The 20,373-nt window shown below is 40.2% G+C and overlaps 1 protein-coding gene across 1 annotated transcript in view; it reads left to right on the plus strand.

Annotated features, from left to right (window-relative positions):
• The window catches only part of tnk2b (tyrosine kinase, non-receptor, 2b), a 62,441-nt gene that overhangs the window by 20,206 nt on the left and 21,862 nt on the right, over nt 1–20,373 (plus strand). The window contains 2 exon segments of the mRNA XM_051953251.1: nt 16,858–17,035; nt 18,806–18,876. Of these exon segments, the coding sequence (XP_051809211.1) occupies nt 16,858–17,035; nt 18,806–18,876 (249 nt within the window).

Genomic DNA, 20,373 nt, shown 5'->3' on the forward strand with positions numbered 1-20,373 from the left:
GTCATTGTTTAGTATGTCATCCGAAAATGGGAAAAAAGTAATTTTTTGACCGAAAATGGACAAAAAACGTCATAATTTAGTATGTCATCCAAAAATGGACAAAAACGTCATAGTTTAGTATGTTGTTCAAAAATGGACAAAAAACGTCATAGTTTAGTATGTCGTCCGAAAATGGACAAAAACGTCATAGTTTAGTATGACGTCCGAAAATGGACAAAAAAGTCATATTTTAGTATGTCGACCGAAAATGGACAAAAAACGTCATAGTTTAGTATGTCGTCCGAAAATGGACAAAAAAACATCATCTTTTACTATGTTGTCCGAAAATGGACAAAAAACGTCAAAGTTCAATATGTCATCCGAAAATGGACAAAAAACGTCATAATTTAGTATGTCATCCAAAAATGGACAAAAACGTCATAGTTTAGTATGTTGTTCAAAAATGGACAAAAAACGTCATAGTTTAGTATGTCGTCCGAAAATGGACAAAAACGTCATAGTTTAGTATGACGTCCGAAAATGGACAAAAAAGTCATATTTTAGTATGTCGACCGAAAATGGACAAAAAACGTCATAGTTTAGTATGTCGTCCGAAAATGGACAAAAAAACGTCATCTTTTACTATGTCGTCCCAAAATGGACAAAAAACGTAAAAGTTCAATATGTCATCCGAAAATGGACAAAAAGACGTCATAGTTTAGTATGTCGTCCGAAAATGGAAATAAAAAACGTCATAGTTTAGTATTTCATCCGAAAATGGACATAAATGTCATAGTTTAGTATGTTGCTCAAAAATGGACAAAAAAAGTCATAGTTTAGTATGTCGTCCGAAAATCATCATTGTTTAGTATGTCGCCCAGACAACTTGGTTTGGATAGCTGCGGTGAAAACAGACATGTAGCAATGGGACGCAGGCAGGATTCAAACCCAGGTCGCTGCATCGGAGACCAGCCCCTGCACATTGGTCATCTGCTTAAGCTGTTGAGCTATATGGGTGCTCCAGCAAACGTACAACAAAACGTCATAGTTTAGTATGTCGTTCAAAAATGGACAATAAAATGCTTAATTTAGTATGTCGTCCGAAAATGGACAAAAATGTCATAGTTTAGTATGTCGTACAAAAAGTGGAAAAAAAGTCATAGTTTAGTATGTCGTCCGAAAATGGACAAAAACGTCATAGTTTAGTATGACGTCCGAAAATGGACAAAAAAGTCATATTTTAGTATGTCGACCGAAAATGGACAAAAATGTCATAGTTTAGTATGTCGTACAAAAAGTGGAAAAAAAGTCATAGTTTAGTATGTCGTCCGAAAATGGACAAAAACGTCATAGTTTAGTATGACGTCCGAAAATGGACAAAAAAGTCATATTTTAGTATGTCGACCGAAAATGGACAAAAAACGTCATAGTTTAGTATGTCGTCCGAAAATGGACAAAAAAACATCATCTTTTACTATGTTGTCCGAAAATGGACAAAAAACGTCATAATTTAGTATGTCGTCCGAAAATGGACAAAAACGTCATAGTTTAGTATGACGTCCGAAAATGGACAAAAAAGTCATATTTTAGTATGTCGACCGAAAATGGACAAAAAACGTCATAGTTTAGTATGACGTCCGAAAATGGACAAAAAAACGTCATCTTTTACTATGTCGTCCCAAAATGGACAAAAAACGTAAAAGTTCAATATGTCATCCGAAAATGGACAAAAAGACGTCATAGTTTAGTATGTCGTCCGAAAATGGAAATAAAAAACGTCATAGTTTAGTATTTCATCCGAAAATGGACATAAATGTCATAGTTTAGTATGTTGCTCAAAAATGGACAAAAAAAGTCATAGTTTAGTATGTCGTCTGAAAATGGATGGTATGTCGTCCGAAAATCATCATTGTTTAGTATGTCGCCCAGACAACTTGGTTTGGATAGCTGCGGTGAAAACAGACATGTAGCAATGGGACGCAGGCAGGATTCGAACCCAGGTCGCTGCATCGGAGACCAGCCCCTGCACATTGGTCATCTGCTTAAGCTGTTGAGCTATATGGGTGCTCCAGCAAACGTACAACAAAACGTCATAGTTTAGTATGTCGTTCAAAAATGGACAATAAAATGCTTAATTTAGTATGTCGTCCGAAAATGGACAAAAATGTCATAGTTTAGTATGTCGTACAAAAAGTGGAAAAAAAGTCATAGTTTAGTATGTCATCCGAAAATGGACAAAAATGTCATAGTTTAGTATGTCGTCCGAAAATGGACAAAAACGTCATAGTTTAGTATGTTGTTCAAAAATGGACAAAAACGTCATAGTTTAGTATGTTGTTCAAAAATGGACAAAAAACGTCATAGTTTAGTATGTCGTCCGAAAATGGACAAAAACGTCATAGTTTAGTATGACGTCCGAAAATGGACATAAAAGTCATATTTTAGTATGTCGACCGAAAATGGACAAAAAACGTCATAGTTTAGTATGTCGTCCGAAAATGGACAAAAAAACGTCATCTTTTACTATGTTGTCCGAAAATGGACAAAAAACGTCAAAGTTCAATATGTCATCCGAAAATGGACAAAAAACGTCATAATTTAGTATGTCATCCAAAAATGGACATAAATGTCTTAGTTTAGTATATCGTACAAAAATGGAAAAAACGTCATTGTTTAGTATGTCATCCGAAAATGGGAAAAAAGTAATTTTTTGACCGAAAATGGACAAAAAACGTCATAATTTAGTATGTCATCCAAAAATGGACAAAAACGTCATAGTTTAGTATGTTGTTCAAAAATGGACAAAAAACGTCATAGTTTAGTATGACGTCCGAAAATGGACAAAAAAGTCATATTTTAGTATGTCGACCGAAAATGGACAAAAAACGTCATAGTTTAGTATGACGTCCGAAAATGGACAAAAAAACGTCATCTTTTACTATGTCGTCCCAAAATGGACAAAAAACGTAAAAGTTCAATATGTCATCCGAAAATGGACAAAAAGACGTCATAGTTTAGTATGTCGTCCGAAAATGGAAATAAAAAACGTCATAGTTTAGTATTTCATCCGAAAATGGACATAAATGTCATAGTTTAGTATGTTGCTCAAAAATGGACAAAAAAAGTCATAGTTTAGTATGTCGTCTGAAAATGGAAAAACACGTCATAGTTTAGTATGTCGTCCGAAAATCATCATTGTTTAGTATGTCGCCCAGACAACTTGGTTTGGATAGCTGCGGTGAAAACAGACATGTAGCAATGGGACGCAGGCAGGATTCGAACCCAGGTCGCTGCATCGGAGACCAGCCCCTGCACATTGGTCATCTGCTTAAGCTGTTGAGCTATATGGGTGCTCCAGCAAACGTACAACAAAACGTCATAGTTTAGTATGTCGTTCAAAAATGGACAATAAAATGCTTAATTTAGTATGTCGTCCGAAAATGGACAAAAATGTCATAGTTTAGTATGTCGTACAAAAAGTGGAAAAAAAGTCATAGTTTAGTATGTCATCCGAAAATGGACAAAAATGTCATAGTTTAATATGTCGTCCGAAAATGGACAAAAACGTCATAGTTTAGTATGTTGTTCAAAAATGGACAAAAACGTCATAGTTTAGTATGTTGTTCAAAAATGGACAAAAAACGTCATAGTTTAGTATGTCGTCCGAAAATGGACAAAAACGTCATAGTTTAGTATGACGTCCGAAAATGGACATAAAAGGCATATTTTAGTATGTCGTCCGAAAATGGACAAAAAAACGTCATCTTTTACTATGTTGTCCGAAAATGGACAAAAAACGTCAAAGTTCAATATGTCATCCGAAAATGGACAAAAAACGTCATAATTTAGTATGTCATCCAAAAATGGACATAAATGTCATAGTTTAGTATATCGTACAAAAAGTGGATAAAACGTCATAGTTTAGTATGTCATCCAAAAATGGACTAAAATGTCATAGTTTAGTATGTCATCTGAAAATGGAAAAATATGTCATAGTTTAGTATGTCGCCCAGACAACTTGGTTTGGATAGCTGCGGTGAAAGCAGACATGCAGCAATGGGACGCGGGCAGGATTTGAACCCAGGTCGCTGCATCGGAGACCAGCCCCTGCACATTGGTCATCTGCTTAAGCTGTTGAGCTATATGGGTGCTCCAGCAAACGTACAACAAAACGTCATAGTTTTAGTATGTCGTTCAAAAATGGACAATAAAATGCTTAATTTAGTATGTCGTCCGAAAATGGACAAAAATGTCATAGTTTAGTATGTCGTACAAAAAGTGGGAAAAAAAGTCATAGTTTAGTATGTTGTTCAAAAATGGACAAAAAACGTCATAGTTTTTAGTATGTCGTCCGAAAATGGACAAAAACGTCATAGTTTAGTATGTTGTTCAAAAATGGACAAAAAACGTCATAGTTTAGTATGTCCTCCGAAAATGGACAAAAACGTTATAGTTTAGTATGACGTCCGAAAATCATCATTGTTTAGTATGTCGCCCAGACAACTTGGTTTGGATAGCTGCAGTGAAAGCAGACATGCAGCAATGGGACACGGGCAGGATTTGAACCCAGGTTGCTGCATCGGAGACCAGCCCCTGCACGTTGGTCATCTGCTTAAGCTGTTGAGCTATATGGGTGCTCCAGCAAACGTACAACAAAACGTCATAGTTTAGTATGTCGTTCAAAAATGGACAATAAAATGCTTAATTTAGTATGTCGTCCGAAAATGGACAAAAATGTCATAGTTTAGTATGTCGTACAAAAAGTGGAAAAAAAAGTCATAGTTTAGTATGTTGTTCAAAAATGGACAAAAAACGTCATAGTTTAGTATGTCGTCCGAAAATGGACAAAAACGTCATGGTTTAGTATGACGTCCGAAAATGGACAAAAAAGTCATATTTTAGTATGTCGACCGAAAATGGACAAAAAACGTCATAGTTTAGTATGACGTCCGAAAATGGACAAAAAAGTCATATTTTAGTATGTCGACCGAAAATGGACAAAAAACGTCATAGTTTAGTATGACGTCCGAAAATGGACAAAAAAGTCATATTTTAGTATGTCGACCGAAAATGGACAAAAAACGTCATAGTTTAGTATGACGTCCGAAAATGGACAAAAAAACGTCAACTTTTAGTATGTCATCCGAAAATGGACAAAAAAACGTCATCTTTTACTATGTTGTCCGAAAATGGACAAAAAACGTCAAAGTTCAATATGTCATCCGAAAATGGACAAAAAAACGTCATAATTTAGTATGTCATCCAAAAATGGACATAAATGTCATAGTTTAGTATATCGTACAAAAAGTGGATTAAACGTCATAGTTTAGTATGTCATCCAAAAATGGACAAAAATGTCATAGTTTAGTATGTCGTCCGAAAATGGACAAAAAAGTCATTTTTTTGTCCAACAATAACATCATAGTTTAGTATGTCGTCCAAATTTTTTTTGGATGGTTGCAGTGAAGGCAAACACCAAAGTTGAGTGGGAGGAAGACATGCAATGATGGGATGCAAGCAGGATTCGAACCTGGGTCACTGCATCAGGGACCAGTCCCAGCACATTCGTCTCCTGCTTAAGCTGTTGAGCTATAAGGGCGCCCCAGAAAATGTACAACAAAACGTTATAGTTTAGTATGTCGTCCGAAAATGGACAAAACACTTCATAGTTTAGTATGTCATCCGAAAATGGACAAAAAATGTCATAGTTTAGTATGTTGCTCAAAAATGGAAAAAAAAGTCATAGTTTAGTATGTCGTCTGAAAATGGAAAAAACGTCATCTTTTAGTATGTCGTCCGAAAATGGACAAAAAACGTAAAATTTTAATATGTCATCCGAAAATGGACAAAAAAACGTCATAGTTTAGTATGTCGTCCGAAAATGGACAAAGAACGTCATAGTTTAGTATGTCGTCCGAAAATCATCGTTGTTTTGTATGTCACCCAGACAACTTGGTTTTTGATAGCTACAGTGAAAGCAGACAGGAGAGAAGACATGCGGCAATGGGACGCAAGCAGGATTTGAACCCGGATCGTTGCATCGGAGACCACTCCTTATACGTCGGTCTTCTGCTTTAGCTGTTGAGCTATATGGGTGCCCCAGAAAAAATATAACAAAACGTCATAGTTTAGTATGACGACTGAAATTGGACAAAAAATGTCATGTTTTAGTATGTCTTCCGAAAATGGACAAAAATGTCATAGTTTAGTATGTCGTCCAAAAATGGAAAAAAATTCATTTTTTGACCGAAAATGGACAACAAACGTCATAGTTCAGTATGTCGTCCCAAAATGGAAAAAGAAGTCATAGTTTAGTATGTCTTCCGAAAATGGACAAAAAACGTCATAGTTTTGTATGTCGTTCAAAAATGGACAAAAAGTCATTTTTTGACCGAAAATGGAAAAAAAAGCCATTTTTTGACCGAAAATGGACAACAAAATCATAGTTAAGTACATTGTCTGAAAATGGACAAAAAACGTCATCTTTTAGTATGTCGTCTGAAAATGGACAAAACACGTCACAGTTTAGTATGTCATCCGAAAATGGACATAAATGTCATAGTTTAGTATGTCATCCGAAAATGGACATAAATGTCATGGTTTAGCATGTCGTCCGAAAATGGACATAAATATCATAGTTTAGTATGTCGTCTGAAAATGGACATAAATGTCATGGTTTAGCATGTCGTCCGAAAATGGACAAAAACGTCATAGTTTAGTATGTCGTCCGAAAAATGTCATAGCTTACTATGTCTTCCGAAAATCGTCATTGCTTAGTATGTCACCCAGACAACTTGGTTTTTGACAACTGCAGTGAAAGCAGACATGCAGCAATGGGACGCAAGCAGGATTCGAACCCGGACCGTTGCATCGGAGACCAGTCCTTATACATTGGTCTTTCGCTTAAGCTGTTGAGCTATATGGGTGCTCCAGAAAACGTACAACAAAACGTCATAGTTTAGTATGTCGTTCAAAAATGGACAATAAAATGCTTAATTTAGTATGTCGTCCGAAAATGGACAACAAACGTCATAGTTTAGTATGTCGTCCGAAAATGGAAAAAAAAGTCATAGTTTAGTATGTCGTCCGAAAATGGACATAAATGTCATAGTTTAGTATGTTGTCCGAAAATGGACAAAAAACGTCATAGTTTAGTATGACGTCTGAAAATGGACAAAAAAGTCATATTTTAGTATGTCGACCGAAAATGGACAAAAATGTCTTAGTTTAGTATATCGTACAAAAATGGAAAAAACGTCATTGTTTAGTATGTCATCCGAAAATGGGAAAAAAGTAATTTTTTGACCGAAAATGGACAAAAAACGTCATAATTTAATATGTCATCCAAAAATGGACAAAAACGTCATAGTTTAGTATGTTGTTCAAAAACGGAAAAAAAAACGTCATAGTTTAGTATGACGTCCGAAAATGGACAAAAAAGTCATAGTTTAGTATGACGTCCGAAAATGGACAAAAAAGTCATATTTTAGTATGTCGACCGAAAATGGACAAAAAACGTCATAGTTTAGTATGTCGTCCGAAAATGGACAAAAACGTCATAGTTTAGTATGTCGTCCGAAAATGGACAAAAATGTCATAGTTTAGTATATCGTACAAAAAGTGGAAAAAACGTCATAGTTTAGTATGTCATCCAAAAATGGACAAAAACGTCATAGTTTAGTATGACGTCCGAAAATGGACAAAAAAGTCATATTTTTTGTATGTCGACCGAAAATGGACAACAAACGTCATAGTTTAGTATGTCATCCAAAAATGGACAAAAATGTCATAGTTTAGCATGTCGTCCGAAAATGGACAAAAATCGTCATAATTTAGTATTTCATCCGAAAATGGACATAAATGTCATAGTTTATGTCCTGCCCTCGCACTTGGTTGGCTAGGCAGGTAGTTAACCACCAGTCGAATCACAACACCATTGTTTCATTAGACTGATTTATTTGACATGGTGTGTGTGATGTGTGTCGTATGGCGGTAAAACTGCAATTAAACAGAGAGAGAGGGAATGTATGAGTGACATTGCAAATGTACAAAATAATATAAAATGACCTTACCCCAGAAAACAGACCAAAACCTCCATTGCAGTTAAAGTTACTAACAAACTGGCTAAAGCTAACGCTAGTTAGCGCCATATGCTAACGCCTGAAAACATGCATATTTCCGCCTAGAATTAGCTGATAACAGGATGAACCACAAGACATCTAGTACTAAATATACAGATGCACAATATCATTTTTTTCCTTTTGAAGCACTTACAGGCTGTGCTGGCTGAGGACACAGCGTATGCAGGCACAGGAAACTCAACTGATTTCTTTCACTGCTCTCACTCACTGGGATTCCACTAGACAAGTGGCGCCCTCTAGCGGCTTAACTGAGAATGTCATGAAACTTACACTAGGAGCTACTGAACACTAAATTCGACCACATAAAATAGAAAAACATATTAAGGTGGCTCATAGGAGCCAGAACACTCCCCGCCTGACATTAATGCATGTCACACCCAAAAACAAACTTATTGCAAGGAATCTGATACAAGGAGAACAACGTCTGTAACAGGTCTAAAATAAACCTTAGCATTGCCATCTTTCATTACTTTAACTTCAACTTTCCTAACAAGTCCATCACCACTGGGGTGGACCTTTTCGATGACTCCCATAGGCCATTGGTTTCTCTTCACAAGAGGATCCTTCAAGAGGACCACGTCTCCTTGCTGCAGGTTAGGTCTGGTGATATGCCACTTGCGACGGCATTGCAGTGTGGACAGGTATTCCTTCCGCCAACGATGCCAGAAGGAGTTGGCGAGGCTCTGGACTCTTCTCCATTGCTGGCTGTAGAGGTCCTTATCTGCGAAGTCGCCCTGAGGTGCAGGAGGTGCTCCAGTCTTTTGTGTAAGGAGCGTGGCTGGAGTGAGGATGAAGGGAGAGTCCGGATCACTTGACACTGGAACCAGCGGCCGTGCGTTGATGATGGCGGCCACTTCTGCCAAGAAGGTGGTCAGGACTTCGTGGGTAAGGTGCTTGGAACCAAGTTGACCTAGCTGGGAGTCAAGAATGTTACGTGCCACCCCTATCATCCGTTCCCAACAACCCCCCATGTGTGACGAGTGAGGAGGATTAAAGACCCAAGTGCATCCACTATCGTTAAGGAATGACTTAACCCTTGGGTCATTAGGAAGCTTGTCAAAGCTTAGTTCTCTACAGGCTCCTGTGAAATTAGTCCCACAGTCTGACCTCAGCTGTTTAGCAGGTCCTCTGACTGCAAGGAACCTGCGGAGCGCATTGATAAAACTAGAGGTGTCCATGCTCTCTATAACTTCTAAGTGAACTGCCCTCGTGCTCATGCAGGTGAACATCACTGCCCATCGTTTGCTGCTAGCCAGCCCACCCCGGGTACGACGAGAGGTAACCGACCATGGCCCAAACACATCAATGCCTACATAGGTGAATGGTGGCTCTGCACTAAGGCGTTCTGAAGGAAGGTCTGCCATTTTCTGAGTCTGTGTCACTCCTCTTTGTTTACGACAAACTACACATGTGTAAATGAGGCTACTGATCTGGCGTTTGCCTCCTAAGACCCAGTAACCCGCTGACCTTAAAGCGCCTTCTGTAAAATGACGCCCCTGATGTATGACCCTTTCGTGGTAATGGCGGATTAACAGGTAAGTAACATGGTGCTTGCGTGGCATTATCAGAGGGTTTTTCTCTGCAGTTTCTAGTTCGGAGTGGAGGAGGCGACCCCCGACCCTGAGGAGGCCTGACTTGTCAAGGTAAGGAGAAAGTTTTATGAGAGGGCTTGATTTTGAAATGTCCTTCCTTGATGCCATCTGCTCGAGCTCTTCGGAGAAGCTTTCTTGTTGGACGGCCTTTATGATAGTCCCTGTTGCTTGGTCGAAGTCTGGAGGTGTGAGTTTGTCACAGATATGCCACCCCTTACATTGTCCGTCTGATTGCCTTTGCTTGAAAGTGCGTGCAATGTGTGTCAAATGGGCAACGGCTCTGGTAAGAGACTTCCAGCTGGAGAAAGACTCAAAGTTTACAGCTTTTAAACCAGGTTGTGTGGTTTGGACAGCGGCAGTAAGCAAGGGACGCACCTCAATGTCTGTGTCGGGGCTTTCAAGTTGAAACTTATCACTTGAGTCGCTCTCTGTGGGCTTTAAGAGAAACTCTGGCCCCTGTAACCATGTGCTGGATGACAGTTTGTCAGCAGGTAGAGATCTGGACCCATGGTCTGCTGGGTTGCGCTCTGAGGGTACGTAGCTCCACTGAGTTGGCTCTGTTGCTCGTCGGATGCGTTGTACTCGGTTGTTCACAAAAACATGAAATCTCCTTGACTCATTGTAAATATAGCCAAGAACGACTCTGCTGTCTGAGAAGAATCTCATGTCAGTGATTGGAGTGTCCATTTCATCTCTGATTAGCTCTGCAACCTCCACCGCTAACACAGCCGCACACAATTCAAGCCTGGGAACGGTAAGGTCTGGCTTTGGGGCAAGTTTTGCCTTCCCGAATATGAAGGCAAGCTCTGGCTCACCCTTTTTGCTTGTTGCTTTTAAGTAAGCCGCAGCTGCTATCGCTTGGGTGGAAGCGTCGCAGAAAACACAGACTTGTTTGTGTACTGCATGGGCAAAGGAAAAGGAACAGTATGGTCTTGGAATGTGTGTTTCCTCGAGTTGCTTGAGAGCATTTCTCCATTCTGTCCATTCCTTGTACATGCCTTCGGGTAGAGTCTCATCCCACCCACATGTCTCCTTGGTAAGTTCTCGCAGCAGTGCCCTCCCCTGGATACTTACTGGCACGGCAAACCCAAGCGGGTCAAAAAGACTGTTGATCGTTGACAGGACCCCTCTTTTTGTGTAGGGCTTTTCCGTTTGGGAAACTCTGAATGTGAAAGTGTCTTTCTCAATGTCCCAACATACTCCTAAACTTCGCTGTATAGGAGGGAACTCAGTGTTGAAGTCTATATCCTTAAGCCCGCTTGCCAAGTCTTCAATGGGAAATGATCTCATCACGTTCGGGCTGTTTGAGGCTATTTTATGGAGCCTCAAATTGGATGAAGCAAGCAGTTCTTGAGTGTCTTTGAGGAGCTTGACTGCTTTGGACTCGGTGGGAACAGACTTTAATCCATCGTCGACATAGAAATGTCCTTGGACAAACTGTTTGGCCTCAGGGGAGTGCTGTGTATCTAACTGGTTGACAGCGTTTCTCAGTCCGAAAATAGCCACTGCTGGGGATGGGCTGTTACCGAATACGTGTACTTTCATTCTGTACTCGACAACTGGCTCTGCAGGGTCGTTGTTGTGGTACCAAAGGAACCGGAGGAAGTTTCTGTGGTCCTCTCGCACCTGAAAACAGTGAAACATTTGTTGTATGTCCGCCGTAACAGCCACAGCTTCTTCTCTGAAACGGACCAGCACTCCGACAAGACTGTTGTTCATATTTGGCCCTGTGAGCAACACATCATTTAAAGACACCCCCTGAAACTTAGCACTGGAGTCAAACACCACCCTTATGTTCCCCGGTTTCTGCGGGTGATAGACACCAAAGAAGGGCAGATACCAGCATTCTTCTTCTTCCCCAAGAGCTGGTGCGAGTTCTGCGTGATCTTTGTCAAACAACCCCTGCATAAAGTCCATAAAATGTCTCTCCATCTCCGGACGCTTCTTTAATGTGCGACACAGTGACTCCAAACGGCTGAGTGCTAGACCCCTGTTGTTTGGGAGTCGGGTTCTTGGTGTGCGGAAAGGAAGTGGAGCGATCCAGTTGTTTGCATTGTCTTGATAAAAGTCTCTTTCCATGATGTGTAGAAAGGCTCGGTCTTCGTGGGAATGTGCAAGCCTTTCATCACTTTCGGTTTGCTGAAATATTTGCTCCCCTATTTGAGATGAGCTGTGAGCTTCCCAAGGCTTGCTGTGTGTCTGGGGATGCTCTTTGACATGAAAGGTGTTCTGGCAGGGTGGTAGGAGACTTGGGCGCCCATTCTCCAGAACAGTAGTTCTGTATGAGCCCACAACAGCTGGCTTATGAGCTCCCTTTAGGCATACATCCCCGACAATAACCCAGCCGAGTGCAAGTCTCTGGGCAAACGGAGCATTAACTGGGCCATTCACTCGTTCAAATACCTTGTGCACTTGTATAATGTCTCTGCCTAACAGCAGCAAAATCTCAGCCTTAGGATCGAGAGGCTGGATTTGGTGTGCGAGATGTTTAAGGTGAGAATGGGCTAGAGCGACTTCTGGTGTGGGGATATCGGACTTGTTGTCTGGGAGCGAATCACACTCTAGTAGAGAGGGCAGAGGAGAGCTGAATTGGCCATCAACAGACTGTATAACGAGATTCTCAGCTATGCGTCCATTTGTCATAGAAACCCCATTGCATGTCTTGATTGTGTATGGAGCTACATTGCTCAGTGAAATGTCAAAGGTATCAAAAAGACTCGACTTGGCCAATGACCTATTGCTCTGGTCGTCAATGATAGTGTAAACCTTGACCTTCCTGTTTGGGTGCCCCTGGGAATAGATGTAGGCCTGGCATATTTTAGAGCAGGAGCGCCCCCCACTTAAGTCCCCACAAACTCGAGTGCATGCTGAGCTGGTCTGTAAACTGTCTGCAGCATTCTCCCCGCCATACTCTTCTCTGAGCTCCCCGCTCTGGTCTACAGTAGTGTTTTGAGCTTTTATCTTGTGCGACCAGGGAGCAGGACCTGCGTGCAGTGCAGCAATATGTTTGTTACTGTTGCACTCTGAGCATGTGATTGCCTCCTTACAATCCTTTGCTTGGTGAGTAGAAGAATCGCAGCACCTAAAGCAAATGTTGTGCTCTTTAAGATATGCTTTGCGCTCATCTAGTGTCTTTCCTCTAAAACCCCTGCATGTTTTCAGTGAGTGCGGTTTCTTATGGATTGGACACTGTTTGTTTGTGAACTCACTTGTTTTGTTTACCTCTGTTTTGTGGACAGCAACAGATGGTCTGGGTTTTGCAAATCTTGTGTAGTGGTTGTCACGAGGTGGGGTGCATGTGGGAGTAGAAGACACTAACTTAAAACTGGGGTCATTTCTCATTCTTGCTTCGTCTTGTACGAAGTGACAGAAGAATGAAAAAGGAGGGAAACAAACCTTGTATTTTTGCTTGTATCTTGTCCCCTCTGACATCCACTTGTCCTGAAGATTTATTGGCAACTTATCAACAACTGGAGCAATGCCACGAGAGGTGTCTAAATACACAAGTCCAGGTAAAGAACCATCAGATTTGGCTGCATCAATTTCAGAGAGCAGGTCACTAAGTTCTCTGAGTTTTTGGGGCTCTTTGTTTAAAACTCTGGGAAAGTGTTCGAGTCTGTCAAGGAGAGACTTCTCGATAGCCTCTGAAGTGCCATAACATTCTTCTAACCTCGTCCAGACTTGATATAGACCTTCCGCAGGATTGTTGAGATGGACACAACGTATGCGTTTAGCATGTTTGGATGACTCATCTCCAAGCCACCGGGTGAGCAAATCTAACTCTTCGCCTGGTTTTAAGCTTATGCCCTCTATGGCATTATGAAAGGAGGCTCTCCATGCCCAATAATCCTCTGCTCTGTCAGTAAACCTTGTTAACCCATCTGTGACTAGATTTCGTTTAGCCAGAAATTTAGCGAGACTGGCAAATTCACTGTCCCTATTGTCATGTTGCTTTGGCTGGAATGGCGAACTATAGGGGGAGAAGGAGTTCATTGGCTGGGCTGTGGTACTCACATACTCGAAGCCATGTCGCTCATGGGTGGTGGAGGCTGGTAGGGAGAGACCAAATTCATCTCTATCATTCTTTTTGTTTGTGTGAGGTTCATACTCAAACGAGGCTGCTGGATCAGGAAGCGGGCTTATGGCACGTTGTTTCATAGGAGTGAATTGCTTGGTGTCTGGTGCGTCTTCACCGAGGTCATCTGGTGTTTTTCTGAGGAACCTTTGTACTTTGTCTAAATGTGTTGTAGCTTGAAGATGGCTTAGCGCGTGAGAGGTCAATTTGGTTTGTGCCTTGTCTCCATCTTGTTTTGATTCCCCATGTTGTTTTTCAAATGAACGTTTTGACATCATTTCCCCATTTACCTCCTCTGCTATTGCGGCTTCAAACACATTGGCTTCAGCAAAGGCGGCCTCTGCTTCTTTTTCTTCTTTAAGCACTTCTAAGGTGGCACTTAACTCTGCTTGTTTCATTTTTATCTCGATCTCTCGTTGTGCGAACTCCGCTCTGGCACGTGCTGCTTCAGCCTTGGCACGTGCTTCGACTGCTGCCTTGGTGAGTGAGCTGCGGGATCTGGAGGATGAACTGGAGCAAACGGACCGGACCTCGAGGTGCTCCTCTTTAGGCGACTGCATTGTTGCATCTGGGTCTGATGGCTGCGTGCTGAACCTCCTGCGATAGTCGTTCACAAGCCTTTTTACTGTCCTGCCCTCGCACTTGGTTGGCTAGGCAGGTAGTTAACCACCAGTCGAATCACAACACCATTGTTTCATTAGACTGATTTATTTGACATGGTGTGTGTGATGTGTGTCGTATGGCGGTAAAACTGCAATTAAACAGAGAGAGAGGGAATGTATGAGTGACATTGCAAATGTACAAAATAATATAAAATGACCTTACCCCAGAAAACAGACCAAAACCTCCATTGCACAGTTAAAGTTACTAACAAACTGGCTAAAGCTAACGCTAGTTAGCGCCATATGCTAACGCCTGAAAACATGCATATTTCCGCCTAGAATTAGCTGATAACAGGATGAACCACAAGACATCTAGTACTAAATATACAGATGCACAATATCATTTTTTTCCTTTTGAAGCACTTACAGGCTGTGCTGGCTGAGGACACAGCGTATGCAGGCACAGGAAACTCAACTGATTTCTTTCACTGCTCTCACTCACTGGGATTCCACTAGACAAGTGGCGCCCTCTAGCGGCTTAACTGAGAATGTCATGAAACTTACACTAGGAGCTACTGAACACTAAATTCGACCACATAAAATAGAAAAACATATTAAGGTGGCTCATAGGAGCCAGAACAGTTTAGTATATCGTACAAAAAGTGGAAAAAACGTCATAGTTTAGTATGTCATCCAAAAATGGACAAAAATGTCATAGTTTAGTATATCGTACAAAAAGTGGAAAAAACGTCATAGTTTAGTATGTCATCCAAAAATGGACAAAAACGTCATAGTTTAGTATGTCGTCCGAAAATGGACAAAAAAGTCATTTTTTGACCGAAAATGGACAACAAACGTCATAGTTCAGTATGTCGTCCCAAAATGGAAAAAGAAGTCATCGTTTAGTATGTCGTCCGAAAATGGACAAAACACTTCATAGTTTAGTATGTCGTCCGAAAATGGACAAAAAACGTCATAATTTAGTATGTCGTCCGAAAATGGACAAAAACGTCATAGTTTAGTATGTCATCCGAAAATGGAAAAAAAAGTCATTTTTTGACCGAAAATGGACAACAAACGTCATAGTTTAGTATGTCATCTGAAAATGTACAAAAATTGTCATTTTTTATCCGACAGTGGACTGTAAAATCTTAGTTCATTATGTCATTCACTTTGGATAACTGCAGTTAAGGCATAGACATGCGGCAATGGGACACAAGCAGGAATTGAACCCAGGTCGCTGTGTCAGAGACCAGCCCTTGTACATTGGTCACCTGCTTAAGCTGTTGAGCTATACGGGCACCCCAGAAGCTGGACAAAAAACGTCATAGTTTAGTATGTCCTCCGAAAATGGACAAAAACGTCATAGTTTAGTATGTCGTCCCAAAATGGACATAAACGTCATAAATGGGGAAAAAAAGCCATTTTTTGACTGAAAATGGACAACAACATCATAGTTTAGTATGTCATCCGAAACGTACACAAAATGTCATTTTTTTTCCGACAATGGACAAAAACGTCATAGCTTAGTGTGCCGTCCAAAATGTGTCCAAACTGTCATAGTTTAGTATGTTTTCCAAATTAAAAAAAAAATACATGTCATAGTGTAGTATGTCATACAAAATGTCACTGAAGCGTCATAGTTGAGTGTGTCAGTCGAAATATAACTAAAATGTCATTGTTTAGTATGTGGTCCTACAAGTAGTTAGAAGGTGTCTAGGTAGCTCACCTGGTTGTGAGGGTGACTCATAATCAGAACTGCATTAGAGACACAGGTTTGATTCCAGCTCGTGGCCATTTAGAATCTACGACATTTTTCACATTTTTGTTAAAAATGACATTTTTGATTATCGATAACTAACAAAAATTGCTGCATTTCTACAAAAAATATGCTGCATTTCTGACAGTGATATATGGGGGAATGAATGGCCTTGGCGGATTACTGCGCTCTCTGAGTGCTTTTCTAGTTCATCTCGTGTATCACTTTTTCGCAGTAGCACCATGATATTTGAGGAGTGTCTACATCGAAGCTGCCAAAATCAGAGAGTATCTAGTCGATTTTGGTGTCATTTTATGAATTGCAGGTTTAACACCACAATCACATGCAATCAATGCCTACCTGCTATATTAAAAGTGAAATCAATGTGCTTTTTTGGTCCACTGACAAGCAGCTCAGGCAACGTTTGGCCCTGTTGCCCTTCATGCTTTTGTAATCAGCTTGCACTGTGTTCCTCCGTTTCAATGTACAGGCATGGTTATTTCAGGGCTGTAAACAATTTCAGGACTGGAAATAATGGCACTCAGCTCAGTTTCCTATTTTTCTTACACAAAAGAATGGCCTGTTTGTTGCTCAGCGATTTTCTCTTTGGATGTTTTTTGCAGATTTTGGTGCAAGAAGAAAGCTGTTGAATGGATATTGAATGATTTAAACTCAGTTTCCTTTACTCTTTGTGTGTGTGTTTTTCCAGAAACTGGGCAGTAGCATGCAGTGTGAGGAAGGAACAGAATGGCTGCTGGAGCTGCTGATGGAGGTGCAGCTGCAGCAGTACTTCCTGCGGATCCGAGATGACCTTAACGTCACGCGGCTGTCACACTTCGACTACGTCAAGAATGAAGACCTGGAGAAAATCGGCATGGGTCGACCTGGTGAGGCAGATTGTCTGTGGGAATGAGAGTCTGAGTTTATTTGTTGTTGCACAAAGGGTTTTGGAGTTTTCTATCCCCAATAGCAAAATTGTAGTTCAGTTATGCTTGGATCCTGAAACGAATCTTGGCTAAGACATTAGACTTATCATAATAAATGTTACCAAGTGACCTGACCTGACCCAGCAGGAAACCTCACTTGTACACTTGGAAAATCTAATTGTACTATTATATCTGGCTGTATTCTGGAGAGAAAACAAAAACTAAACCCAAACAAAAAAGCCACTTGACGCAGTTCAAGACCTTAAACACACACACTCTCACACATGCAAACACAGAAACAAGTAAGTCAGGAAACCAGTCGGCTTGTTAGTTGGTCAGTGAGGTGGAGGTGGCCTCAACAGACTGCTGTTTTTCTTCTTTCATTTACTCATATATTCGTTTTACTTTATATTGGTGCTTGCAACCTCTGAGATGACTAAGTCAATTTGTCAGTTTGGTAGAGACATTAGTCGGTCCCAGAAGGTGAAGCCGTCTCACTAAAATGATCTTCTAAATATTTCTGTAGTGCGACCAGCGCTTTGGTTTTTGACCAAATACCTAATCAACTAATTGCATTCCTTTTAGGGGTTGACAGATGGCCAAAACCAGTTATTAGTAATCAAGTAGATCAGTAACCGATATTTGGAAGCAATATACATATTTCTAATTAAATGGAAGTCTTGGTTGAAACATTCAGAATAACTTTGTTTATTCATGTTTTATGTATGTTTTAGAACTTTTGATCATCCTTGAGTGTTAAATGGCCATCAGATTTTGCTAGAATCCACAAAGTGGTGACAAGAGTCAAAGTCTCTTGTTTTAAAATTATGTATTATAATTTGAATTACTTAATTAAAATAACGCAATTCTGAGCATCAGATCCGATAATGGACCAGGCTGATAATCACCGACACCTAATTCCAATCTACTTCAGTGGCTCTTCGTCTTTAGTGCTAAATTTCAAATGTTAATCTGCACATGTGCTAAATTAAGGTTGTGAACTTCTAGAATATGTATGTTAGTGCTGCTATTATGAGGATATTAGAATGATGACCATAGACTGTAGACATCATTAGCTTTTAGCGCTATACATTGCCTCAAGTATTACTTTTGTGTTCATGACAGTGTGTCACTTGGCTCACCCTCAACATAGCTGGAGCAAATCCTCCATCACTAATACCCATAATATCATTTTAAAGGCACAACTGGTAATTAGTTACAATAGGAGGGGACACTGAAGTGCCAGATCTTTTGTCTGTGGTGAGTGTGTGTGAAGGGGATCACAGCAGTAATGTTCTAAATCCATTTACTGAAGCCCTCAGGGCCTCGGCTACAGAGCCGCTTAAGACTAATTACACCCACTTCTCCTGCTCATATATTCACTCACATCTCAGCTCACTGCTCTCCAGCCTTTTAATATTGCTTCCTCTTCTGTCTAGTCTTTGCTTTTCTCTTTTCATACTTTATCTCCCATTAGCTCTTTCTGTTTGCTCCTCTTTCAAATCAAAGTCTGGTGTTTTGTTCAGTGCTTATATAGCGCTCAGTTTCCAGTTACAGGAAATTAATTAAAATTCAGCATAGTGCATCTTCTGCCACTCCAAATTTTAACCGATCTTTTGGGACCTTTTGATGGTCCCATATGAACAGAATTAGCTAAAGTCTTCTTTCTTTTGAGTGTTTGTACCATTAACCATAACTTTATTTTTCTGTTTGTTGTTTCCTCGGATACAGGGCAGCGACGGCTGTGGGAGGCTGTGAAAAGGAGGAAAGCCATGTGCAAGCGCAAGTCCTGGATGAGCAAGGTGACAGACTTAGGCACACAGGGCTCATTTATAGCGGTACATGGTATGCTTGGCAGTGTGTCGCCACCATGGCGTCTGTCTGTATGTAGCAATGTGGATGCATTCATGTGAACACAATAAGTCGTGAACAAACATGGGAGGAACCTGAGACATTGAACAAAGTTTACTTGTGTGAATACGGCATGATTTTCTTACAAATTCATGTATTTATTCAATCTTTATTTATACTTGAGATATCACTGAGAGAAGATCACCCAACTTTGCCATATAAAACACAATGATGAGTGCCATAGACATCACTGGCAATAAACCTCATGGCAAAACGATATACAGGTTTAGGAGTAGAAAGCGATGCCACACATACATGGGCAATCTTTTTGAAAAACACAACTGAAGCACTGTCAAGAGCATGTCACACCCATAGGCAGTATATAATTCAAACTCAAGTCTGAAAAAATCTATTTCTAGCTCTGGTAGGCTATAAACAGTGGATCAAGTGAGGGGAGAATCACATGTGGGAACTGATTTTGATGCCTCTGTTTCTTAATATAGCAGAAGAGTAACAATACATTTATGTGCAAACATGTAAAAAAAATCCTGTTAGCGAGGTTAGCAGCAGCACTATTTTTGGCCACATCTGCCGTTGCACACAATCAACACTTACAATCCAAGGATAACTACACACACTCTAATATGACAAACGTTAAACGGTGTTTTTCGTTTTTACACATGAACACTGCAAACTGAGTTTCTAAAAATTTCCATCTCAGTTTGCAATTGCATTAAACTCCATTGGCATGTTTGGAGAAACAGTCAAAATACATTGCAAAAGCTGAATTTTAACTGCACACGTACAAGTGAACAAGGCCTAAATCCCAGACTGACATAAAATAGATTTAGATATAGATTTGTGCTAGTTATGACCTCTCCAGGTTGGGCAGTTGGGCCAGAAGATAATATGATGTTTTCAGGTAGACTCTCAATTCACGATCTGAGTCACAATTCTCTCCGCTGATTTAGTAGAAGTCATGCGATAAAATCTTGAGCTTTGCAAATTGTCTTATTTTTGCATATGATCTGCTTTTCACTTTTCACCTGTTGGTGAATGAAATTTGAATGCTAGGTTCTCATCAATCCAGATACGGAGATACTGTATTTATATTCTGTAACTTTTTCAATAATAAATCTGTTCATGTTAGAACTGTCAACAACATTATAGTCAATATCACTGGCTCTGGAAAATAGCATAAACTTAGTTTTATCCCCATTTATTTGTAATGTGAAGGCAGGGATGTTATCATAGAGGTATCTGCAGAAATGCAGCCTTTGCCAATACTGTAATATGTAACCTGTAATTTTGAAGCCAGTTTTTAACTAAAGACTAGTAATGCTTATGTATAAATGGTCACATAGTGTTAAGTTAGAACTTCCTGGATTTCCTGAATCAGTCTGTGGTGATAATGGAGGATGTCTCTCTTTTCTTGATAGTTTTTGTGT

Source organism: Acanthochromis polyacanthus, chromosome 9, assembly GCF_021347895.1.
Source record: "Acanthochromis polyacanthus isolate Apoly-LR-REF ecotype Palm Island chromosome 9, KAUST_Apoly_ChrSc, whole genome shotgun sequence".
NCBI lineage: Eukaryota > Metazoa > Chordata > Actinopteri > Pomacentridae > Acanthochromis > Acanthochromis polyacanthus.